The sequence below is a fragment of the Ceratotherium simum genome, chromosome 9 (assembly GCF_057802395.1).
Source record: "Ceratotherium simum simum isolate JZ-2026a chromosome 9, ASM5780239v1, whole genome shotgun sequence".
Taxonomy (NCBI): domain Eukaryota; kingdom Metazoa; phylum Chordata; class Mammalia; order Perissodactyla; family Rhinocerotidae; genus Ceratotherium; species Ceratotherium simum.
Genome location: NC_141908.1, coordinates 73,155,078 through 73,181,526, shown reverse-complemented (window position 1 = coordinate 73,181,526; position 26,449 = coordinate 73,155,078). Strand labels below are relative to the sequence as shown.

At 38.6% G+C, this 26,449-nt stretch overlaps 1 protein-coding gene across 10 annotated transcripts in view; it reads right to left on the bottom strand.

Moving 5' to 3' along the window:
* CCDC150 (coiled-coil domain containing 150) overlaps positions 1-25,268 on the bottom strand; it is a 79,941-nt gene extending 54,673 nt beyond the window's left edge. For 3 of the 10 annotated variants that reach the window (XM_087435526.1, XM_087435527.1, XM_087435534.1), the window contains exons 1-11: positions 21,240-21,402; positions 19,607-21,013; positions 17,985-18,148; positions 16,150-16,370; positions 15,850-16,028; positions 15,215-15,283; positions 10,150-10,266; positions 8,967-9,096; positions 6,171-6,214; positions 4,311-4,403; positions 2,401-2,508 (exon numbers count right to left, since the gene is read on the bottom strand). In XM_087435526.1, coding sequence (XP_087291652.1) covers positions 2,401-2,508; positions 4,311-4,403; positions 6,171-6,214; positions 8,967-9,096; positions 10,150-10,266; positions 15,215-15,283; positions 15,850-16,028; positions 16,150-16,370; positions 17,985-18,148; positions 19,607-19,690 — 1,209 coding nt within the window. In that variant the 5' untranslated portion in view covers positions 19,691-21,013; positions 21,240-21,402. Of the gene's footprint in view, positions 1-2,400; positions 2,509-4,310; positions 4,404-6,170; positions 6,215-8,966; positions 9,097-10,149; positions 10,267-15,214; positions 15,284-15,849; positions 16,029-16,149; positions 16,371-17,984; positions 18,149-19,606; positions 21,014-21,239; positions 21,403-25,169 lie in introns of those variants that run through there. The other 7 variants (XM_087435528.1, XM_087435529.1, XM_014784703.2 and 4 more) reach the window with 7 other exon arrangements.
* Between the last annotated feature and the right edge of the window lie 1,181 nt (positions 25,269-26,449).

The following is a 26,449-nucleotide window of genomic DNA, read 5'->3' as shown; positions in this document are numbered from 1 at the left end:
AGCGGTGCATCGGTGCGCACCCGGGATCCAAACCTGCAAACCCCGGGCTGCCGAAGCGGAGCAAGCGCACTTAACTGCTGTGCCACTGGGCCCGCCCCTAAAACCTCTTTTTAAAAGAATTTATTTTAATGCCCAGCTTTCTCTTTGTCCCCACCCTGACATGACCACAATTCTAGCATTTTACAGCTCTACTGGCCAACAACCAAGGTGCACAACAATTATTTACTCATCTTGCAGCAAAATTTATAAAACTTCTAACATGAACATATTTTTAGATGTAAAATTATATTAAGAATATTTTTGGTACTTTAAAATTTCAATATGATACATACTTTATTTTAAAAAGTAAAACAATATCAATGTATGTAAAGGGAAAAGATCCTTCTCTATCTCACCCTTTCCAAATGATCCCACCCCAAAGGGACACTCATGTTTAAGAGTCTGGTGTGAACTCTTCTGAGAATATTTGAAACTGTACTCAGATACTGTGACAGCTATAACTGTTTTGCACAATTTTCTCTGGCTCACCACTTTGGAATTATCAAAACATCACATTTTTATACACACCCCCCTCTCTCTACCTTCAATTTATAAAGCTTTTGCAAATACAGTACACATTAACAATTACTTTTGTAAACATACTTTAAAACACTTTTATTTTAACAATATTTGATTGCAAGGCAAACATTTACTCCTTCACACTTGGGGTCTCACTTGTGTAATATCCCGAAGTTTTAAAATGTTGTGGCAGTGTTACATACATAAGTCACATTACTCTACTAATTTGTATGTCCATGACATTTAGTCATGTCATGTCATGACAATTAGCAGACATTTAGTCTACTAAATTGTACATTTCATGAAAGTAAGGATTTTGTCTTGTTTTCCGCTATAATCCTATCTAGATCTAGCATCATACCTCCATAGAGTAAACAGTAAATGTTTGTTGAATTAATGAAAAATATTTATTGAGTACCTATTATGTGCAAAACATGCTTAGCACTATGGGTAATAACAAAGATATACAAGACAACGTCCTTGCTTCTAGGAAGTTCACAATGTGATACAGGAAATGAGCCATCACATAAATTACTACTATAGAATGCAGAACAGAGAGACAGCATAGCATAACGATTAAAAACACTGAGATTGGACTCATATCTAGGTTTAAAGCCGGTGCTACCACTTACTAGGTAGGTGATTTCAGGCAAGTTGATTAACTTCTCTAAACCTCATTTTTCTTATCCGTAAAATGAGGATAATAAATATCCCTTTACCTAATGGCTGCTAGGATTAAAGGAGGTAATATATATAAAATCCTTAGCACAATGCTTGGTATATAATAAGTATGCTCCAAAAAAAAAAAAAAGAGAGAGCTATTATTATTATAGTCTGTTTAGTGTCCAAGGAGTAGAAGTTGAGAAAACCGATCCTTTCTGGTTGGAGTGATCAAGCTTCTTGATGAAAGTGAGTCTTAAAGAATAATTAGAGGGCTGGCCCAGTGGCACAAGCAGTTAAGTGCGTGCGCTCCACTTCGGCAGCCCAGGGTTCGCAGGTTCGGATCCTGGGCGCGCACTGATGCACTGCTTGTCAAGCTATGCTGTGGCAGCATCCCATATAAAGTAGAGGAAGATGGGCACGGATGTTAGCCCAGGGCCAGTCTTCCTCAGCAAAAAAAAGAGAAGGGTTGGCATCAGATGTTAGCTCAGGGCTGATGTTCCTCACAAAAAAAAAAAAAAAGAATGAATAGAATTTCAAATAGTTGACGATGAAGTAAAGACCATTCTCAGCAGAGGGAACAGCATAAGCAAAATGGGAAAGCACAGGTGTTTGGGGAAGAGGTAAGTACTTCAGGGTCAGTCAGTGTTCTCCATGAGTCTATAAATAATGGGACAGGTAATTACTTTTCCTAAATAATGATTTTGAGAAGAAACCATTAAGAAAGCAAATTAAGGGCTGGCCCCGTGGCTTAGCGGTTGGGTGCGCACGCTCCGCTGCTGGCGGCCAGGGATCGGATCCCAGGCACGCACCGACGCACGGCTTCTCTGGCCATGCTGAGGCCGCGTCCCACATACAGCAACTAGAAGGATGTGCAGCTATGACATACAACTATCCACTGGGGCTTTGGGGGAAAAATAAATAAATAAATAAAATTATAAAAAAAAAAAAGAAAGCAAATTAAGAAAGTAAAGCCAAATGACCCCTCTGATGAAAACTGAAAACCACTAATCAAAAAATAAAATAATTCAGTAAAATTTCTTAGAATTAATTGTTAAAATATTTTATTTATCCAGTTGTCCATTTATATTTCCTGATCTCTTAGACAAGGAGGCTTCCTACTGACTCTATCAGAAATTGACCAGACTCTATCAGAAATTGACCAGTGTTAAAAATGAATACCTGCAGAATGGCTTGATGGTCAGCAATGATTCTGGCATTTTCCATACTAGCAGTCCGAAGCATGCTGTTCAGCTCTGAACACTTTCTAGTCAGTTGGTCATTCAAAACCTAAGACAACATATATAGCAAGTCATAGACCTCTCCAATAAATAATTATTTTTACTTATGTATCATTATTTTTAATGATTACATAGTATTTCACTCTATATGGGAACCTAATTTATTTAACCTAGCCTAATTGTTATTTCATTAGTTTATAAAATACTTTCAAATATTTGGAGTCAACACCCTAAATAATTCTAAATTCAAAGGGGAAATTGGTCAATTTGGTGGAGCAACTGAAGCATTTGGCAGTTTACTGATCTGTTCTTCACAATTTTGAACACTGGTCAATTAGAGCAAGACAGAATGGAATTTACAGTGCAGATGCCTGGCCAATATTATAGAAATCCATTCCCTAAATTGGATAATAAGCATTAAGAATTGTTTAGCTGATAACACAATATCTAAGCTCCTTCATCACCAATTACTGTATTCATAAAAGCAAAATATAGATTGTGCCATTTCACAAGATTAATCTTCCAAAATAAAACAAAAATCTTTTGTGCAACAGATCTATCAAACATACAGTTAGTTTATAATTCTCTTGTCCTTTTGATATTTTGAAATTTGTATTCCTGTGTAAAATATTTATCTTAATTATCAGTTATTTTTGCAAAGTATATTTGGCAAGGATCTTATGTTTTAATGAACAAGTTCTTCAAGGATGGGGGCAAATAACTCTGAAGGATCAATAGAAAAAACACTCAAAAAATAGTAACAAGAAAGGAAAGATAAATGATAGATTATCTGGAAAGCATCATAAGTGGTATGTATAGTCCAGTAGTTAGGAACACATTCAGAGGCATCTTAAAGTTATAACCAGATGTACAAACTATTCCTCAAGGAATACTTGGGGGTGAGACAGAGGAGAACTCCTGCTCCTTGAAAGGAAATAGTTAATTTTCTTTGGAACCAGATTGCCTGAGCTCAAATTCCAACTCTGTCACTTATTAGCTATGTTATTAAACCTCTCTGTATATCAACTTCCTTACCTTTAAAATGGCAATAATAAGAGTTTCTATAGTAGTGCTAATTGCAAGGATTACAATTTGTTAGTAACATAAGGTGCTTAGAATTGTGCCTAGAACATAGAATGGGTTCAGTAAATGTTAACTACTATTAGTATAGTAAGAGTAGTGGTAGTTATTGTTATATTATTTTATACAATAACACATTTATTTTGTATTTTCTTTATCATAGAGTACAGCAACACTAGGATCCTAACCTTGAAGTAACCAAATCGTACTAACAAAAAGTTCTTTTAAGTGATCAATACTGTTTCACTGGGCCCTATGAGAAATAACTCGTTTGCCTGCATATTTGATGACTCTTCTCCATATCCATGCATATATATAAAACATCAGCTAAATTTGGGAACCACCATCCCACAGAAAATGATTACACATAACTCCAGAATCCAGAAAGCATTTATTAGGTTCCTGCTGTGCTATTTGCAATAGAAGATACAAAGAAAGTATGAGACACAGGCCTTGGTATGGAACTGCTTAGAAGTTCATAGGGGGAAATAAAAGGTATATGTTTAATGAGTAAATTAGAAAGCAAACAAAGGCAAAGTGTAAAACAGTGCACAATTTAGCAGTACATCTCATGTGCTTATGTGTCATAGGAATCCGGAGAGTGAAATGAGAAATGTTTTGATAATGTTTCATAGAGGAAATAAGCTTATGGAAATAAAAACTTGGGACGATGGTGATGTATGACTTTATATAATCAGGATTAATAAATCAGGTTCTTTAATTGAACAAAATTAAATAACATCTAAAAACTAGAGAAATGGGAAGATCTACCTGTGCTTTTTCTGATGCTTCATGAAGGGATACTATTTCAGACCTCAAATATGCATTTTCTTCGCGTTCCTTGTTGAAAGACACCTGCACATTCTATAGGAGAAAAAAAGAACTTCTCTTTTTCTACATGTAAGAGCTATTACATGTGTCTCTATCAAAATACCTGTTCTGTATTTTGGCCGGTACCAGTTCAAGTTCTAATGATATACATAGATAAGTGTCTTATAAAGAATTTTTTAAAATCTTGTTATCTTCAACTCCCAAACTTCTCTTTATTTATAAATTTATCAAAACTGTTTATTAAAAATATTCTCATATTGGAATTCCAACTAGGAAGCATTTGCCTAAAACCATAACCTAAGTATTTACCTAGTATCCCTATGTCAAGAAAGTCCTACTGTCTAAGATGAAATATTTGTTAGTTTATACTATATACACATTTTTTCCTACTAACAGTGAGATCTTGTGGTTTCAAAGAAACACATTCAAGGATCTTTTAAAGTTATAAGGAGGTGAAGATATTCTCCTCAAGGAGCACCTGGGAGTGCAGCAGAAGCAAGTGCCTTTGCTCTGTGAAAAACAAATAGCTAGTTCTCCTCGAGATGAGAGGAAGGTGATAGGGATGTGAGCTGTAGACTGAGCTTTCCCTAACAGGTACTTAGTCAAATGGGGAAGGACAAAGTGTTAGTCCTCTCCCTACAGAGAGAGAATCACTCTTCTGTTTCTCCAAGAGAAGCAGCTCGAGAAAGGTAAACATCACATAACACAGGATGAGAGAGAATCCAGAAAAATTATTCCAAACAGGATCTACACATTAAGATTGATTTAGAAATGTATTAAGATATAAAGTAATGATATTTCTTTTTATAAATTTTTCTTATGGTAAAATGTACATAACATAAAATTTACCATTTTAACAATTTTTTTTTTTTTTAAAGATTTTATTTATTCAGTTTTTTCCCCCCAAAGCCCCAGTAGATAGTTGTACATCATAGGTTCACATCCTTCTAGTTGCTGTACGCGGGACTCGGCCTCGTGTTGAACGGAGAAGTGGTGCCTCGGGTCGCTCCCGGGATCCGAACCCGGGCCGCCAGCATCAGAGCGCGCGCACTTAACCGCTAAGCCACAGGGCCGGCCCAACAATTTTTAAGTATACAGTACACTTAAAAGTTTTTTTTTGTGTGTGAGGAAGATCAGCCCTGAGCTAACATCCATGCTAATCCTCCTCTTTTTGCTGAGGAAGACCGGCTCTGAGCTAACATCTATTGCCAATCCTCCTCCTTGTTTTCCCTTTTTCTCCCCAAAGCCCCAGTAGATAGTTGTATGTCATAGTTGCACATCCTTCTAGTTACTGTATGTGGGACGCCGCCTCAGCATGGCCGGAGAAGCAGTGCGTTGGTGCGCGCCTGGGATCTGAACCCGGGCTGCCAGTAGCAAAGTGTGTGCACTTAACCCCCAAGTCACGGGCTGGCCCCACTTAAAAGTTTTAAGTGTTAAGTTTAGTGGCATTAAGTACATTCACATTGTTGTGCAACCATCACCACCAAAAAGTAGTTAATATTTCTTACATTTCATAAAAATGTTTCTTTATAACAATTAGTTTGCAATAGGCATAAAATGCAAATGTCTCATTATTTTTGCCAATTCACCTTTTTCAAACTATAATAACCTGCATGAAATGATTTATTTCCTAATACCCAGTTGACAACAGTTCTGAATATACAACTCATTTACACTGAAAATTTTTTTTAATAAAGATTTTAGGAGAATCAGAAGGCCTGTAAACCACCGTGAGTGAGGAAGTATTACTAAGTGGAGAGAGGAAAGAATACCTCTGTACTCGACAACCTCAAAACTTACCTTATTTGCTTCAACCAACTTGGAAATGAGGTCATCTCTAGAAACTAAAAACAAAAAGTCCACATAACTATGATAATAATAACTTACTACAATTACACTGAAATCACATGGTATGTTTTTCCCTGAGAAGCTTTGATTTTTTTTTTTTCCAGTCTGTATCTTGTGGAACTAAGGAGAACACATTTCTATCATATTTTTATAGACTGGAAGCTAAGTCATGGAATCATCAAGAAACCAGTTTCCAGTCATGTGCGACGGTAAGCGAGGTCACATGTTACTCCATGCACAGACGATGATGAGTCTCTGAGGGATTTTAAGCCGAGTGGCACACAATCAAAAGCTTTTCGTTGGAGAGCTCACTCTAACAGGGGCCCAGTACATACAGAGATCAGTTTAGTAGCTGTTGCAGTCACCGAAGTGGAAAACAATGCCAGTGGGCTCTAACCGAAAGACAATGGGGACGCAGAGGAAAAACAGACATGTGAAATAATGAGCAGGGAGAACTGTCAGGACTTGGTGGCTGACTGACTAGATGAGGCAAGGAAAATATCTAGCGTTCAGACTTGGGCAGTGGGGTGGGTGGTGGACTCTTCAACTAAATAGGAAATACAGGGCAAGGAGCAGGTTTGGGGGACAGAATGAGTAAGAATGATTGCAATAAGTAAGTTTGCATCGTGTGTTTTGAGGTGTCTGCAAGGCATCCAAATATAGAGGTTTAGTTGGCAGTAGGATACCATCTGGAGCTCAGGAGGAGGATTTTGTGCAGAAAAGAAAGATCTGAAACCACTCGGAGAGTATATACAGTGAAAATAAAACCCAAGACAGAAATAGGGGAACAGTTTGGCATTGTACACTAGTAGCCAAAAGATGAAACTTTTCTGGGAATAATATTTTGGCTTCATAGAAAATTCATAAAAATCTATTAGTTTTGTTTCACTTAAATAGTCTAAAGCAGAAAATCACAAAACAAATAAAAACTCACATTTTACGTAGGATATACTCAGAAAAACTATATTTTTTGAACATATGAGTCCAAGACTCATTTCTAATAGAGTAAATTCTAACTTAAAATATGTGAAAGATCAGAAAGACCAACTATATGATCTATTTTGAAAATTCCACTAATCAAAGTAAGAATGAAAGGGGAGTGTTTATCTTACTTGGGAGAACAATTTAATCCCTTTACTTAGTATATATATGTGTGTGTTTGTGTAGATGTGTATATATGATATGAATGTTTATCAATAAACACAATAAACAATTGTTAACAATTACATTTTTAAATTCATTGAAGCAAATATCTAAAGGCATTCCTTTTAGTAATCTAGTTAGCATAACTATTTGTACCTTAAAGGAATAAAATTGCATGCATGTAAAGAGTCTATTATTCAATATGAAGCATATAGTTGGTATTCAGACAGGCTTCTTTTTCCTCATGTTAGTTTGAATTACTGTTGGTTTAATCTTCATTTTTTTTAATGGTCTTCCATATATTCTTTACAAAATTCAAAAATAAAGCATTAATCCAATGAGAAAGTAACATTTTAAAAAATCACTTAATCAAAAGGACAATTGATATAATATAAAGATCAGTGGTTTAGTCCCAGCTATCCCATTTGCTGTGGGTCCTTGGATACAGATCTTTTTATTCTTCTGTAGAATAGGGTGTATTTTCTTATCTTTCTCACGAGGTTGTTGTAAGGCTCAAATGAGATAATGTGGCAACCCCATAAAATGTAACGTATTTTTGTAGCCATGCAATTATAGGGAGACAGAAAATTATTTTGGGGCATCATCAGTGAGAATTTCATAGAGTAATTCACTGCTCAACAACCATCAGAAAAGAGTACTTTCTGCTAAAAGCAGTAAATCAAAACATTAAATGGATTACTCTTTGCTCCATGTCGTTTATAATTTTAATTTCCCTTTTGGTATTCCCTGCCCCCATTACAGACAGAGAGCAGAGAAGGCACACTGACAGGAACACTGGGCTTGGAGTTAGAAGATCCAGGTTCAGGCCTCACTTCGCCATTAATTCGTCTTGTTACTTTGGGAAGTACGGATAGTTGTGCGTGTTACTTGAGATCATTTATGAGAAAGCTCTACATAAACTATGAGGTGTTATTCATGTGTGAGGCCCTGCGCTGTAACTCTTTGGGATCTACATAGCTGAGACTATCGGAAAACTCCTTTACAATTATACATTAACAACAGTAATATGATAAGGGTTGAGGGGCTGGAGAAAGCATGACTCTGAGCAACCTGGAACCAAGTCTAAACTCTTCCATTTCCTAGCTCTGTCACCTCTAAGGACTCTGTTTACTCATCAGTAAAATGAGGAGATTAATCTAAGCTCTAAGGTACCTTACGACCATCCATTTCTACAAATACAGGTTAACCAAAATAGATTGCTAACCTGAAGAATGGGGAGTCTGACATAATCTAATGGTTAGAATCCATAGGTTAGCAAGGATTAATGGCCTTATTTCCTTAACATTCTATTATCCAATATTCAATCTAGATTTCTAGAAACCAAATGTTCTCAAGTACACAAACACTTAAATAAACCTGAAAAAAAAAATCTAAATAAAGAACAGTTTACAATTAAGAGGGTCAAATTCTATTTTATCACCAACGTTCTCTTTTTTTTCCTCAGTGACACAGATAAAAATGAAATCAGAAATTTTTGGCATTCAGGGCTATGGGAAATACCAGTAACACTTCAGATCTTAAGACTTTTTGCATGAAATCTCAAAAAACTAACAAAAGTGTAATTTCTAGCATCTATTTTCATACTTAGGTCAGACTTGAGCTGTGAGATAGCAGTCTCCAACTCTCCTTTTTTTTGCTGCTCCTGTGCCAGTAGTTCTTGGGTGGTCTGAATAGAATTGCGTAGGGCAATGCAGTTTTGCTGCAAAATTTGAACCTGAAAAGAAAAACTCCTTTTCTGTAAGGTAAAGATTTCTAATAAACTACCTCATAGCACCATGTGTAACAAGATTTTCCAATCTTAAGATCACTGGAGGGAGATGAGGAGTTTATCTATATGTTACGATTAAAGATCTCAACAGTGCAGTGTCAGAGAGCAAAGCTGTCCAATAGAGCTTCCTGCGCGCTCTGCAATGCACAGGAGACTGCTGAGCACTTGAAATGTGGCCTGAGAGAGTGAGGAATGGAATCTTTAATTTTATTTAACTTTAATTTAAATTTAAATAGCCATATGTGGCTCATGGCTACTATAGTGGCAGTGCAAGTCAGAGCAATAAAGGATCATTTACATAAAAAGGATTCCTTAAGTAGAATCCTTTTTATGATTCTATTGTGATGAATAGTCACTGGTTAAAATAATAAAGATTATGTAATCCAATTACAGATACTAGGATTTGGAAATAATTGCCTTGGGTACTTAGAATTTAAAATATTGTAAATTACGTGTATGTACTTCAAATAACAACAACGATGAAGGCAAAAATATTATGCTGAAATAATAATGAGAATTGAAAAAACAGCCATGTAAACACATTCCTGATTATTTTACTTATTGGTATTTGCTTTAAGTGTTAGCTCAGTTTAATCTTTATTTTCTATCCACATCACATACATACAACATGAAACCAGGACAATGCCTTCCAAAATCAATTCCTGTAACAGAGATTATATGGTGTAGGGGGAAGGATACTGTCCCAGGAGCTAAGCATTCACCTTGATAAAGCATGAGGCAAATTAAGCCCTCTGACCCTTTGCTCCCTCATTCATGAATTAAGAGTATTGGACTGAATGACATCAGAGTCTTTTCTTTTTTTGCACTAAAATATTTTAAATTGTAGTAAGAATGTTAACAGAAGATTATTACAGAAAAGTAAATAATTTAATAAATCTAGAGAAAATTAGCAAAACTATAGGCTTACAGGTAAAATATCAGCTTTTCTTTCTAGGTTTCACTTCCCTAACATAAACAAGGAGAGAAAAATCTCTCTACCTGTTTCCGTTCCGCCTCCACTCTTGATCCCATTTCTTGTATTTTGAGTAGCATGGCTGATGCAGATTTCTCAAGAGATTCTCTTAGGTGCTTCTCCTGAAACAGTTGTCTTCTTAGCTACAGAGCAACAGTGCAGTTAGGCAAGACCAAGGGAACATCGCAGCAGCTTAACAAAGATCAAAGTCACCATGAAAAGTTTACCTGACAGGCCCTCTCACCCCCAGACATTCCTCACTCGTTTATGACTACTCAGAAACACGCTCTTGTTTCCCCCTGATGGATAAGCTTCTAAGAAATGCACAGTCAAATTTGTTGCCCTGGTCTTCCTATTGGCTAAGTCTGTTTTCCGAAGTGCGGGTCAAGACCCATTAGTAAGTTGCAAGCTTCACTTCAAAAAGGAAAAAAAAAAAAAAGAATGGAAAGAAAATATAAGAGCTCATAGCAAGTAATGAGGAAGGGTAAGTAACGCTTTGTGAAATATTTGTGTGTATGGTGGTGCAGTGTAAAATATGTCATATACTGAATTGTTGTCAAAAAGAAGTTTGAAAAACACTAATGTACCTTAGTATATATACTCTCTGTATTTCTGTATTTTTAACTCTTATTTTCCTATATTTTGATTTCTTCGTCTATATATTTTTTATCTCATAGTATTAAAAGCATACCTCTGAAGGTTGTTTCAATTCTGTCTTGAATTTAAAGGTCTAAACAAATAATGAAGTAACTAAGTAGCAGACAAAACTGACACTCCAGAATTGGGGTACACTGACCTCATTTCTCTCAACAAATGACTATAAAGTGAGTCAGATAAAGATATAAAAAAGGAAGAGTCTCTTTACCATGAGGTAAAGAGATACCTTCTAACTTAAATGGGAATTGCAGAATGCTATTCCTTTTACTAAGTGATGTTAAATTGCAAGAAATTCTGTTTTTAAGCCCCAGTGAAGATGACATGAGAGTACACTTTATAACTCTTCTCTGAATTGTACATATATATTTCATATGTGTTTTCTCTATGGATGATATATTTTATAATGTTTAAAAAGTTTTTAAAAAGTTCAAAGAGATGAAAAATGTGTTGGCATAAAACTGTTATACGATATCCCATTTTGGAAATGTTCTATGATGTTCTCAATCATATCCCCAATATTGAACACTTAGATTTTTCCAGTTTTTCACTACTCTAAATATTGTCCTGCTGAACATGCTTGTGAATAAATCTTTCTTTGCATTTCTGATTATTTCCTTCAGATAAATTCCTACAAGAGGAATCACTAGGTAAAAGGCATAAACCTTTTTAGACTTTTGATACTTATTGTAATTTTCCTTCCAATTTTAGCCTGCTATCAGTAGTATTTGAATAAATCCCATCTGCACTATGTACCATCATTTTCTTAAATCTTTGCTAATCTAATACATGAAAAATAACATCTTAATAGTTTTTCATTTCTTTAGTGACTAGTGAGATTAAACATTTTCTAATATGGTTATTAGCTCTTTATATATTTTTCTGAACTGTTAGTTCTTATTCTTTGCCCACTGGTTTTTTGGTTTTGTATTTTTTTTTAAGGCAATTTTAAGTTCTTTAAAATAGAAGATTATTAACTCTTTGTTTAGTTTTGTCATGTTTTATTAGTTTTGCTTTTTGCTTTTTTTACATGTATAAACTTTTAATTCTTATGCGGCCACATCTACTGAGATTTTTATAATTCTGTTCTTTTCAAGTTTAGAAATTCCTTCCTCATCCAATGATCAGTTAAATATTACAATCTTATTTAATAATGAGCCATAGTTTTTGGTTTTGGCTATATTATAATAATCTGATACAAAAACTATCAGATTATAAATACTTTATAATACAGAGTAGCTTAATATACTTTTCTAAGCTCTGGATCAAATTACATAGTTTAATTTGCTCAAGATATAACTTAAGGGCTTTATAAAGGTAATCTTTATTTGATCAATATACTACTGAAGTATAAATTTCTGAAGCATTATTAAAGGCAATCAGTCAATCCATTTTATGTTCATCAGAACTAGATTTTATTTATACATATTTCTTATCTCTTAGGAAGATATCTACAACATTTATTCTGTCTTTGTATAGCTTTCTGTTATAGGCCAAACTGTATTCCCCTCAAATTAATATGTTGAAGCCTTAACCCCCAGTATCTCAGAATGGGGCTGTATTTGGAGACAGGGCCTTTAAAGAGGTGATGAAGTTATAATGAGGCTGTTATGGTGGGCCCTAATCCAACCTGACTGGTGTGCTTAAAAGAGGAGGAAACAGGGACCCACACAGAGACACCAGAGATGTGCACACAAAGAAAAGACCACGTGAGGACAGTGAGACGGCAGCCGTCTGCAAGCTAAGTAGTGAGTCTCAGGAGAAATCAAACCTGCCAACACCTTGATCTTGGACTTCCAGCCTCCAGAAATATGAAAAATAAATTTCTGTCATTTAAGCCACCCAGTCTGTGATCCTTTGTTATGGCAGCCCCAGCCAACTACTACATCCTTCCCGCTCCACTGCCCTCAAAATGCCTTTCGACTAGGACAGTCCTTCTTCAGGGCCTTGACAGCGCTCAGTGAAAATTCAAGATTTTATCACAGCACTCAGAATTAAGACTTTTCCAGTAAAAAATAATGATAAGTGTCAATCAGTGATAGTCTTTTAAGCAAATGGTGTTGGAACAAGTAGACATATACACACACACAAAGAATCTAAATATAGACGTCACATCTTTCACAAAAATTAATCCAAAATGTATTATAGACCTAAATGTAAAATGCAAAACTATAAAACTTCTAAAAGATAACACAGGAGAAAAATCTTAGTGACCTTGAGTTTGGTGATGACTTTTTAGATATAACACCGAAATTATAATCCTGAAAGAAAAAATTGATAAATTGGACTTCATTAAAATTAAAAGCTTCTGCTCTGCAAAAGACACTGTTAAAAGAATGAAAGGATAAGCTACAGACTGGGAAAAAATATTTGCAGAACACATATTTGATAAAGGACTGGTATCCAAAATATACAAAGAACTCTTAAAACTCAACATAAGAAAACAAACAACCCAGTTACAAAATGAGCAAAAGAGCTAACAGACACCTCACCAAATAAGATATACAGATGGCAAATACCAGATAAAAAGATGTTCAATATAAAAAGATGTTCAATATCATGTCATTAGGAAATTAAAAATTAAAACAAGATACCACTACACACCTATCAGAATGGCAAAAATTCAAAATACTGACAACATCAAATGCTGATGAGGATGTGGAGCAACGGGAACTCTCATTCATTGTTGGTTTGAATGCAAAATGGTTCAGCTATTTTATAAGGCAAGTTGGTAGTTTCTTACAATGCTAAACATAAGCTTACCATATGAGCCAGCAATTGTGCTCCTAGGTATTTATCCAAATGAGATGAAAACATGTCCACACAAAAAACCTGCATATGAATGTTGCTTTATTCATAATTGCCAAACCTTAGAGGCAACCAAGATGTTCTTCAATAGGTGAATGGATAAACAAACTGTGGTACATCCATATAATGGAATACTGTTTAGCAATAAAATGAGTTACCAAACCATGAAAAGACATGGAGGAACTTTAAATGCATATGCTAAGTGAAAGAAGCCAGTCCAAAAAGGCTACACACCATATGATTCCAACTATAACAGAACTATAGAGACAGTGAAAAGATCAGTGGTTGCCAGGGGCTGGGGTGGGAGTAGGGGAGGTGGGGGCGGGGTGGGGGAGGATGAGTATACAGAACATGGAGCACTTCTAGGGCAGTGAAACTGTTCTGTATGATACTGTAATGAAGAAAGAGTGAATCTTAAGGCAAACTGTGGACTTTAGTTAATTATGATGTATCAATACTGGTTCATCAGATATAACAAATGTACCACACTAATGCAAGATGTTAATAATAAGGGAAACTGTGGGGGTGGGGAGAGTGGGTTTATGGGAATTCTGTTTCCTGCGTAATTTTTCTATAAACTTAATACATTCTAACTATGAACAGTCATGCTTTTATCAGTAATCACTGGCAAATAAGTACATAAGAGCGTTTTCCAGATAGCTACACTTACCACCTTAAGCACTACAATGCATAATTTAAAAAGTAATTTTGCATGAGAATTTTCCTAAGAAGTATAGGTACTTCTGTTTCATTTAATAGACTATTTTACACATAATTTTGACCCTTTTGATTTGGACTAACATCAATTCTTATTCTGTCAGGGAATAGTGAGGTTTCCGGCCGTCGGGGTCTAGTGAGTTAGTAAGTCTTCTGCCTCTTTCACTGTTTTCAGTTGCAAATTTTTAGTGCAACAACTTTTAGCAGCCACCTACTTCACAATTCCCCATCTGTTACCTACTAAAACTTAGGCTGAAATGAAGGTTTCAGGGTAAAATTAGATTAGCAGGCTTATTAAAAGATTTTATTTTTAACACAACTTTAGTTTAAAAGGTCTTTGTATGAAGGTGTTCACTTGATTCTAGTATATGAGCAACTGCGTGAATTTTGTGGTAACTATTTCCCCCCTGGCTCCGCAGTTATTTTTTTAATTTTATTTCTGGTTTTATGGCCGTATTGAAGCAAAAGAAGTCTTAATGTCAAATAGGCGCAGGCACTTTCACTTGAATTTCATGTGGCATATATCTTTTTTTTTTTTTGGTGAGGAAGACCAGCCCTGAGCTAACATCTGATGCCAATCCTCCTCTTTTTTGCTGAGGAAGACTGGTCCTGGGCTAACATCTGTGCCCATCTTCCTCTACTTTATATGGGACGCCACCACAGCATGGCTTAACAAGCGGTGTGTCGGTGTGCACCCGGGATCCAAACTGGCGAACCCCAGGCCGCCACAGTGGAGCACGTGCACTTAACTGCTTGCACCACCAGGCCGGCCCTGCATGTGGCATATTTTTAAAACCTTCCTGCTACACAGTCACGTATTTTCTTCTTCAAAGGTTTCTTTTCATTCTACTTTCTTGACTTCCCCTCTTCAATTCCAACACCCCTCCACGCTCCAGTATCTTTTTATCTTACCTCCTGAATTCTAAGGTTCATTTTACGTTTTGTGGTCTTCAGTTCCTCTTCAATGATGGCTGCATTCTTCTAAAAGTAGAAGGAGAAAAGGTTCTAAATAATCGGAAATGATAGGAATAAACTGTCCATATATATCAGTTCAAATCTAGACCTTTTTCTGGTGACCTATAAATGCTACTCTGAATACGGTTATAAATACTTCCTATTGTGAGTCTCAAGTAATTATTACTATGAGATATTTAAAAAGAAAGTTATTTGATTACTTTGATTCATGACTTCTATCATTTTCCCTTTCCAATCCTAAAAAATGATTAGTCACATTCATTTCCTATGTAAAGTTCAATCATCAGAGGAGAACCTGGAAATTGACAGAAATTTTTCTTACAGGGTATATTTCTGTTTTTTTAAGTACTCTATTTCTTCTAGAAATAGAGCCCTCAGGTGTAGAGGGTAAGGGCTCTATACTCAATTACTGATAGCACACAATGGTTTAGGCTATCAATGTAGATAAATTTCAAATATCAAGAATCCTTACATCAACATCACCTACTTTTAAACGTCAGTTTTATGGGTCTGTTGCCTCCTCTAGCTAACACATAACAGTGGATTTGTACTTCAGAACTCTGGACTCAAACCTTCGTCTCTGAGGCCATCTCCAGAGTGGCAGTCAACCTCTGCACCTCATCTTGTGCCTTGTCTTCTTCCTCTTTTACATCTCGTAGCTGCTGGCGCAGATTCATCACTTCAAGATGCAACAGCTTCAGGTCCTTGGAATGCTCCTCCTGTATTGTATTCAATCGATCCTTCAGAAGAGCTACCAGACAGCACAGTAAGGTCATCGAGCAGTTGAAAGAAGGTCAGGAAAGGAAAAGAATCATAAACTAATCAAGCACCCTCACAAGACCAAATTTCTGATGATTCTCTTCTCTCTGTACCTGTTTTCTGTGGATTCAAATCCTTTTCTGTTTGGAGACGAAAGACGTTCATCTTCAAGGACTGGATGAGGCTTTCCAGATGGCACATTCGATTTACCAGAAACTCACAGTTCTTCCATAAAATATCTGTTCTTCCTGAACAAATTACTTCATTCTGGATAGGGCTAATGATGTTCTGGTTCACAGGCGCTTCTAAACGTTCTGGAGTTTCAAGTTGGCCTCTAGACAAAGATCCCAAATATAACAATAGCATGCAATGCAATGTGTAATTCCAACCACTGAATCAACGTAACATTTCTACTAAGAATAAAAATTAGATTCCTCAGTTAACAAGCATCTGTCGGCCCCTCCAAATTTAAATATAGAGAGCACTATTAGGCAAAGAGGATGAGACCAGTGTGGGATGGGTCAAAATTACTGACTTTTTTAATGGTTATTTTAATCGGAATTTTTTGTAAACTTTTTATGTATGTAAAAACAAGTAATACATAAAACACGTTAAATGCTAATTCTATAATGGTGAACTAAGAATTAAGGTTAGCTTGCAGGCAATACATTCACATATTTTTAGAAAAAAATTTTTTTTCTTTTGTGAGGAAGACCAGCCCTGAGCTAATATCTGCCAATCCTCCTCTTTTTGCTGAGGAAGACTGGCCCTGGGCTAAGATCCGTGCCTATCTTCCTCCATTTTATATGGGACGCTGCCACAGCATGGCTCGACCACCGGTGCATCGGTGCACGCCCAGGATCTGACCAGCAAACCCCAGGCCACCACAGTGGAGCGCACGAACTTAACCGCTTATGCCACCGGGCCGGCCCCAGAGAAAATTTTTAAACAACGTCATAAAAACATTCCTGTTTTTTTTCAACATACTCAATATTTGTATAAATTTAATCTTTAACTACTAAAGAGTTATTTATTCTACAGGTGCTAAAATACCACCTGTACTAATTTTAGGTCTTCATGAGAGACACTCAGGAAATATATATGTAATTTTAAAGAAAATCACAGCAGTAAATTTGACATTGGCTGCTTAAGCACCCAGATTCCTCAGGCTATTGATAATCCAACTTTTTTTTTTTATAATTTTATTTATTTATTTATTTTCCCCCCAAAGCCCCAGTAGATAGTTGTATGTCATAGCTGCACATCCTTCTAGTAGCTGTATGTGAGACACGGCGTCAGCATGGCCGGAGAAGCGGTGCGTCGGTGTGCGCCAGGGATCTGAACCAGGGCTGCCAGCAGCAGAGCGCACGCACTTAACTGCTAAGCCACGGGGCCGGCCCTGATAATCCAACTTTTAATGGCAATAACTTTTTTAGCACCACAAGGGAAAAAAAGTTCCTTTTTTGAGTACTTCATTCTAAATTATAAAATATTTTTTAAGTCTTAAAACTTCTCTTTTAATTTACAACAAATCTGGGAAAAGAAAATGAAGACCATGTTAATGGCATGAATCAAGTTTCAATGTTCACCTTAACTAATATCAAAGTCTATTTTTGATTTAAAAAATAAGAACCAACATTTTTTCTAATTCCACGAAAAATTACGTTTTTAATCAAGTGTTGAAGGTGAACAGGATATCAAAGTCTGTGCACCTAATTAACTCATTTTAATTATCTGTTTAGGGGAATAGTGGTACTGGCTCTATCGCAGGATGGCAGCTCTTTATCTTGCAAATATTTTCTAATTAATGTTCAAATGGAAACTGTTATTAATTCTTTTGTAAATACCTATTTTCCTGCCAAACCATCCATGCTGTGACTCCTTATTAATAACCAGTGAAGCAAAATTCTTCAAACTACAAAGATCTAGTTCATTTTTCATTTGTTACCTTTTTTCACCCAAGTCCAACATTATTAGGTCATCCCTCAGAGAACTGGTCTGTTCCTCAACTATTCTCATCCTTTGCTGAAGTACTGTGAATGTTTCAGAGGCTGTAGCATTGATGTGGGTTGGAGAGACGACCGGTCTGGACATTGTAGTTTCCGTAAGCACCTGAGATGAAAGTCACAATATTAGTGTAGTAGGTTCTGTTATTATTCAAAATAATCACTGCCCCTTCCTGTGGGAGGATCATACATCCCTGTCCTGTCCAGCTCAGGAATGGCCATGAACCCTGCTTTGGTCAATTAAATGTGAGTGGAAGCTTTAAGAGCCAACTTCCTGTTCACCATCTCTTTCTTTTCCTCTCTCATGAGATGAGCAACATCCCAGATAGGGCCTGCTCCATGTGCCAAGAGTCCAAAGTGAAGATGATATAAAGCAGAGCCATGACCCGTCCATCACATCCAGTGTGAGTGAGCAATAAACTTATGTTGTTATAAGCCACTGAGATTGTTGAGTAGTTTGTTATTGCATCATAATCTAGCCTATCCCGTCTGCTACTATTAGACACACACTAGGACCTATCACTTGGCTGAGGGAGTTATTATCTATTTTATTACCACCCATTTTCATTTTAACATATTCCCATCCAACCTTTCTGAAAAAAATTCTATACCTGGACTTTTATGAGCAGTTGTCATAAAATAAATTTACAAACTACACTGAAGCAGCGATTTTTTAAAATAATATGCAAACTTAACTACACAGCAGAGCAAAGACTCTTCTATAGCTATTGACATCAAATTTCCAGACTCCTCCTCCCAAATCGCACATGAGTAAATGGGAGTAGTGAGACTACTCTTTCAGGTATTAGTGACAGAAGCAGAATTAGCTTATAAGCAGTCCCAACATGTAAATGAATCATGTGCCCCAAGTCCAATGACAAGGTCATTGGTGGAAACTTTAAGGACATTTTCCTGCAACTCTATCCTGTACCGACATTTCTATACCAATCAGAGTGTAAACCGTAACCATTACTAGCAATAGTGTTTCCATGGGAATGTGCTCACCGAGGTCCCACTTAGGCTATTAGGAACACACCTTTCTCCACCACCTGCTGTGTAATCTCCCTTCCCCTCACTTCCCAGGCAGTGGAAGTGGGGACCACCTCAGGTCCAGGTCACAGAAGGTGATCCCCAGGACAGGAATTAAAGAAGGGGGAAACTGGTGGCAGGATTTAAGGGGGCAAGGAGTGTGGCGGGGGGCTGTGGAAAGGCTGAGCTTCTTGCCAACATACTGCTACAACCACCAAGGACACTTCCTCATCCCGAAATAGCTCTCCCGTCACCTTCCATCTTCCCTCCACAGGTCCCAGAGAATGGCCTCCTGATTCTCCTTACTCTTTTTTTAAACTTTATTGAGGAATAATTGATAAATATAATTATATATATTTAAAGTGTACAACATGATGATTTGATATATATATACGTTGTAGAATGGTTACCAAGATCAAGATAATTAAAACATCCATCACCTCACATAGTTAACCCTTTTTTTTGTAGTAACAATGTTTAAGATTTACTCTTGCCATTTTCAAGTATACTATACTGTATTATTAACTATAGTTACCATGCTGTACATTAGATCCTCAGAACTTCTGCTCTTTATTTGCAAAGGTAACCTACGGAATGGGAGAAAGTATTTGCAAACCATATATCTGATAAGGAGTTAATATCCAAAATATATCAAGAACTCATACAACTCAAAAGCAAAAAAGCAAATAATTCAATTTAAAAATGGGAAGAGGATCTGTATAGACATTTTCCCAAAGACATACAAATGGCCAATAGGTAAATGAAAAGGTCCTCAACATCACCAATCATCAGGGAAATGCAAACCAAAACCACAATGAGCTATTACCCTCACACCTGTTAGGATAGCTATTCTCAAAAATGGAGATAATAAGCGTTGGTGAAGATGTGGAGAAAAGGGAAACCTTAAACACTGTTGGCAGGAAGGTAAATTGGTGCAGCCATTGTGGAAAACAAAATAGAGTTTCCTCAAAAAATTAAAAATTGAACTACCATATAATCCAGCAATCCCACTCCTGGGTATATATCCGAAGGCATTGAAATCATATGTCGAAGAGATATCTGCACACCCATGTTCAGTGCAGCATTATTCACAATAGCCAAGATGTGGAAACAACCTAAATGTCCTTCAATGGATTATGGATAAAGAAAATGTATATACACACACACCCCCATAGAATATTATTCAGCCATAAAAAGGAAGAAAATCTTGCCACATGCAACAACATGGATGAATCTGGAGGGCATTATGCTAAGTGAAATAAGCCAGAGAAAGAAAAATACTGTACAGCATCACTTATATTTGGAAACTAAAAAAAAAAAAGCTGATTTCATAGAAACAGAGAATAGAATGGTGGTTGCCAGGGGCTAGGAGGAGGGGAAAACAGGGTGATATAGGTCAAAGTGTACAAATTTTCTTTTTACTCTTATTTTAGTGCTTCTGACCAGGATTTCTTTTATGCTCCTCTATGAAACAGAGTGCATTTCTGACACATATAATCTGTTTGAATTTGCTAACATATTTTCTGTTAACAGTCAGCTTAAGGCCATGGGGTAAAGAAGCTCTCTACTATTTATTCCCTTTCATGTTTCAGTTCGTTCTTGAAGGGGAAGACAAAGGCACAAGTAGATATTAATGGAGTCTTTGCATATACAGAGATTTGAAGTAAGGTCTACCTACATTTCTGACAAAAGCCAGATTTGGAGATGCTGCTCATGTTACCACATGGGCCAGGATAATGTTCCTCAGGTAGTAGGAGGAAGAGCCCTAAGACATACTCGAGGGCTGCTCTGCTGCCATGAGACTAGGCCTAGGGCTGGGGCAGTCAGCAATAGTGTGGGGAGAAAATGGAGGGGTAACGATGGAAATACCACATGGGTTTACCCTCCATGCCATCTTCTTCACCTGCTGTCTGGCTACTGCCGATCCAGAAATAAACCAAGCCTGCGGTGAGAAGAAAAAGCATGGAAAGAGTGTTCAATGGGGTCTGTACATAGTTGGCTCCTTTGTCCCTCTCCAAAAGCAGCTGAAAAGTTCACGTCCCCAGCCTCCCTTGCAGCTGGCACACCCATGTGACATATTCTGGCCCATGAGACCTTACGCAGAAGTTTGCAAGGAGATTCTGGGCAGAATCTCATTTTTCTGATAAAAAGGACAGAAACAATGGCACCTGTCCTTTCTGCACTGCCCCAAGATGCCCAGAGGTCTGCAAGCTCTCCTTCAGTCAGCCACGAAACGCCTCACTCTTAAACATAAACAAAGAGCCAGGGGTCGCCAGTGTCTGAGAAACAGAAAGAAAAGGTCAGAGCAGTTCAGACTAACCTGACATTTTTTTTTTTTTTTGCAAAACTAGTAACCTCCAAACTCTGCTTATTTGAGAAAAATAAACTTTGTTTGTTTTTTGTTTTAGTCAGTGTTTTCTGTTGCTTGTAACAAAAGCACTCCTAACTGATACCCAGTAGTCCCAGGCAACAGTAGGTGGAGAAACAAGGAGGAGGAGGAGGTGAAGGAAATGACAAGCAGGGCCAGAGCGGGGAGGGCAGGACAATGCCTGTGGCACCTTGTTAGGCCCGGGTAGCCGGAGATAGTCTAAAGGACTGCCTCTGTTAATCTATATCAGAAGCCACGCACATAATACTAACACAAATATAGCAAAAGTCCATTTTTGGAAAAAAGTACAGGAAATGGAATACAAGTTTTCCACATATTTTGAATGGGATGCAGATTCCTAAAATTTTTTCATGTTTGTTGAAAGATCATAGTTTTGCTGGTATTTCCCTAAGGTACCTATGAGACATACAAAATGCTTACATTTACTTTATATGGTGTGTGCACATTCAGCCATAAAAACAAAATGGAAACAACTCAAATTAAATTTCTTCATTTGCTTAAAAAAGAGAAAGTCTATATGTGTTTGGGTAAGAATCTGATTTTTGCATTATTACTCACTCCCACCTGAAGCTGATCTACACTGGAGAGTCTCAGGCTTCCAGGGAGAAAAAAATACTCTCAAATAAAATGGAGGAACAACCTTGGCCCCCAGCCTCTGAGGGGGAGGAGGTTTATAGAAAATTCATCCTCAGGAATGGGAGATGGAGGTGCCTGGGACAGACTGAGGGTGGGCAGGGATAAAGCTTGAGTGAAATCCACGGTGGTGTTCTTGACATACCCTCTTGGTCAATCACTGAGGAACATGTTCAGGTCATCAAAGAAGTTGACTCAAAAACTAAACAAGCCGATCTACCCTTTGGGGATTTATTAAAAACAGGTCTCGGGCCGGCTCCGTGGCTTAGCGGTTAAGTGCGTGCGCTCTGATGCTGGCGGCCCGGGTTTGGATCCCGGGCGCGCCCCGAGGCACCACTTCTCCGTCCAACGTGAGGCCGAGTCCCACGTACAGCAACTAGAAGGATGTGAACCTATGATATACAACTATCTACTGGGGCTTTGGGGGGAAAAACTGAATAAATAAAATCTTTAAAAACAGGTCTCAGGGTTAGCTGAGAACTCTCCATCCCTTACCCTCCCTCATGGGGGAAAAAAAAGTCAAGGTCAGGAGAGCCCTCAGAAGCAAAGATGGAAGCAATGGTGGCTGAGTAGCAAGAGCAGGACAGCCTTAACATCCACCAGGGAGAGAACCCGAGTGCCTGTTACAGGAAGACTGAGGTAAAGGGTTGGGATGCAGGGACTCGTTGAGCTGGGGTTTACAGTCAGGAGAGATTCTCATTTCACTGCAGTTACTCACACTCCTGCCTGCCCGGCTCATCAGGCCGGCCAAAACAGGGTAACAGAACCACCCCCACATATAACACTGGCCACTTCGCAAATCCTCAGACGCCATAACTCATAGTCTAAGCAGCACAGTCTTAGAAGAATCCAGCTTTAATTGCTAATATTCCAGCAAAGAGACTACAGCTTGAACATATCTGTGCTCTGCTGTTTTTGAAAAAGCGCAAACATCATTGAATGCGCTCTTGAACCTAAGTCCTGATCCTTGATAGTAACAATAATAAAAATACTAAGATACAAACTTTTATTTTTGAAAAAGTTCACTCACAGCTACTTTTATAAATATATCATTATCAAATTAATACAATTCTCTGTATGTTTAGGGAGAGTATTTCCAAGGAGCTCCTAAGTAGGTTACCTCACTGAAAGCATGGCATGAATAAGACCAATGTCATAAGTGATACACTAGTAAAAGCCAGGTGACTTTGAAAAGAGACTACTTGCTTCTGTGGACACAGGCTCCATTCCTATACCTGGCAATAGTTACAACCATATGCTGTTGGTTCCAAAATAATAGGCCAGGGACTCGATGTTGTTTATCACAACCACTGGAAAATAATTTGGTCAGTAACATTGTCTTCATTCACTCATACATCCAACAAACATTTCCTGAATGCCGACCACGAGCCAGACACTGTTATAGGCACTGGGGAACATAGCAGTGAACTAAACAGACACAACTCCTCGCCCTCGTGGAACTTATATTCCAGCTGAGGAATACAGATATTAAGTGAAATACATAGTTTGTTCACTGGTGGCAAGTGCAATGGAGACAAATAAAGTAAGAAAGAGGATGGGATGGAGACTGTGGTGGAGGCTTCTATTTTAAACAGAGTTGTCAATGAAAGCCTCACTGAGACAATATCTGAGCAAAGATCTGTGAAGGAGATGCAGCAATCAGCCATGTGGATATCTAGGGTACAGAGAGGTCCAGAAAGAGTGAACAGAACAGTCAGTGCAAAGACCCTAAGTCAGAATGCCTGATGAGTCCACAAACAGTAAAGAGGTCAGTTTGGCTGAAGAGGAACAAGTAAAGGAGCGAATAGGGAGAGGTGAGGTCAGAGGGTGGTAATGGGACCAGGTCACATAGGGCCGTAAGGGCTACTGTAAAGTCTTGGCTTTCACTCTCAGTGACTCCCAGAGCCACTGGAGGGTTCAGAGCTGCGGAGTGCGGTGACCTAACTTACCTTTTACCTGGGTAACTCTGGCTACCCGCCCCCTGGCGCCCCCTGAGATGGGAGGACAATGGCATAAGTAGGAAGAATGGTTGGGAAGCTCTACAATGATCCAGGCAGGAGATTCTGCTGACTAGGACCAGGGTGATAGCAATGGAATAGTAAGAAAGTGGTCCCAGTCCAGGCACATTTTAAAGATAAGTTTTCTTGATGGATTAGACATGAGACAGTATGAGAGAAAGAAAGCAGTTGGAAGGATGGTGTTGCCATTAATTGAGACAATGGAAGCGTGTTAGGAAGAACTAGTTTTAGGGGGAAGATCAAGAGTTGTTTTGCAAATATTAAAGTAAACCAGGAAAGATGCCCAATACATGATTGAGCTCGTAGATCTGGAGTTCAGGGGAGAAGTGTGGACTGGAGATAAAACTGAATTGTCAATATACACGTGGCTTGTAAAGCCATGACACTGGATAATGGAGAACAGAAAGGATTCAAGGGCCTCGTCCTGGGTGCTCCACGATTAACAAGTCAGGGAGGTGAGGAGTGTGTGGGTGTTCAAGCCAGACTAATGTGAGCTTCTCCCGAGTAGGGTCAGAGTCTTAACCCTTTTCTATCTTCAAAGCCCAGCACAGTGCTTGGGACATTGTGGGTGGCAAACAAATGGGGGATAATTCAACAAAAATTTAACGAATGTCTATTCTGCTCTAGCGCAAGTGCCAGGTAAAGGGAAACAGCAATGAATGAATGTAAATTCCTGACATCTGCATTGTAATAAGCAGGCCAGGGAGGATAACAGGCGGCAAAAATCAAAAACCATTAATGAAACGGTTTTCCCAGTAACCTGTAACCTCCAACCTAACACATAAATAAAGAAAAAGTGGCTTTGGGGCTTATCTGGACGCCCTCCCTGGTGGCTATCCTGCCTCCCTCAGCTGGAGTCAGGCCAATGCGAACTTCCTCCTGAACGTTTTTCACCGCATCCAGTGCAGAAGCTCCATAAATCAAGTCCTGAGGTCCAGCGGTCGAGACGACACTCCGCCGGGGAGGGGAGAGGGCGGCCTTATCCGAGCCGCCGACTCTCCCCCGTGGGCCCCGAGCCTCCGTTCCCGGCTCACCCGCCCGGGGCCCGCCAGCCTCACCCCACAGTCCATCTGTCCGCCTGTGGCTCCGACCGGCAACAAGACGGCCTGTTTCCATGGAACTAAGGCAGCGCTTTAAAGAAACCCGCTCGCCGGCGCGGTCGCTCCTGTACGCAGGCGCACTCGTGACAGAGCATGCCGGGAATTGCAGTTTTCCCGGCCCAGGAGGGCCCTCCGCCCGGGGAGGGACCCAGGCCGGAATCCGGCGGCGCGCACGGAACGCGCAGCCTCGTGACCCGGATGACGACAGGGCTCCATTGTGCTCGCGAGCGGGGCACGCCGGGATGTGTAGTTTCCTCCGGCTCACGTCCCAGAGGTCCTGTTCTGTCCACTTGGAGTTACTAGTCTCGTCCCGGTGAACCTGCGGCGTTAGGGTAATTTGGCAAACACATACCCGGCAGGAGGCGAGAGGCCAAGATTAGCAAATGCTTTTAGTTTTAGGAGGACTAAAGTATCAAGTAACTTCTGAACGATAGGAAAATAACAGATTTTGTTAGTGAGCATAAAAATGGTAAAAATACAGATCTCAGTCTTCTTATTAAAGGAAAAACCGAGTCTCTCTTCATCCTCGTCCATGATGGCCAGACAGAGAGTAAAAACACTTGGAATCCGCTCTGTTATCTTGTGTCTCTTCAGCCTAATTTTTTTCTTACCTTGTCGACAGGTAAGTGAATAGGTATTTCTAAGTCTGGCTGTAAGTAGCTAAGAAATGAGAAGGAGCACTGAAAATAAAACCGCAGCCGTTTCGGAGTTGTTTTGCTGCAACAGTGGCAATTCACACTTAATGAGAAGCCTTCTACAGAGAAAAGACAATACGGCTTTGCGTTTAGGTAGCTAGGGAGAACACCTGTTACCACCACCAGGGCAATTAATGCACTCCTGTCGTCTCCCTGGGGGCTCAGCTGAGAATAACTTCAGCCCTCAGATGAATGCAGTCGGATGTGAGATGAGTCCTCATTTGCTTAGCAAGTGGCTGGACTGAATTGATTTGGCTGTTCTGATTCTTCTGATAGCCGAGCCTCAGCGTGAGATGGAGAGAACCATCAAACCACAGCTGTAAGACGTTCATCAAATAGTGAGCCCATCCAGTGAAAGAGAAATGAACACAGCATATATTATTCAGGTGAAGGGACCAAATACAGCTTTTGATATGAAAAGTGGGAGAGTATTTTAGAGCGTCAATGCAAAGAGCCAATTATTCTGTCAGTATGTACGTTTTCTCTTGCAGTGACCCGATTTATCCATGGAGATGAGGGATATGTGTATGCACTCCACAGATA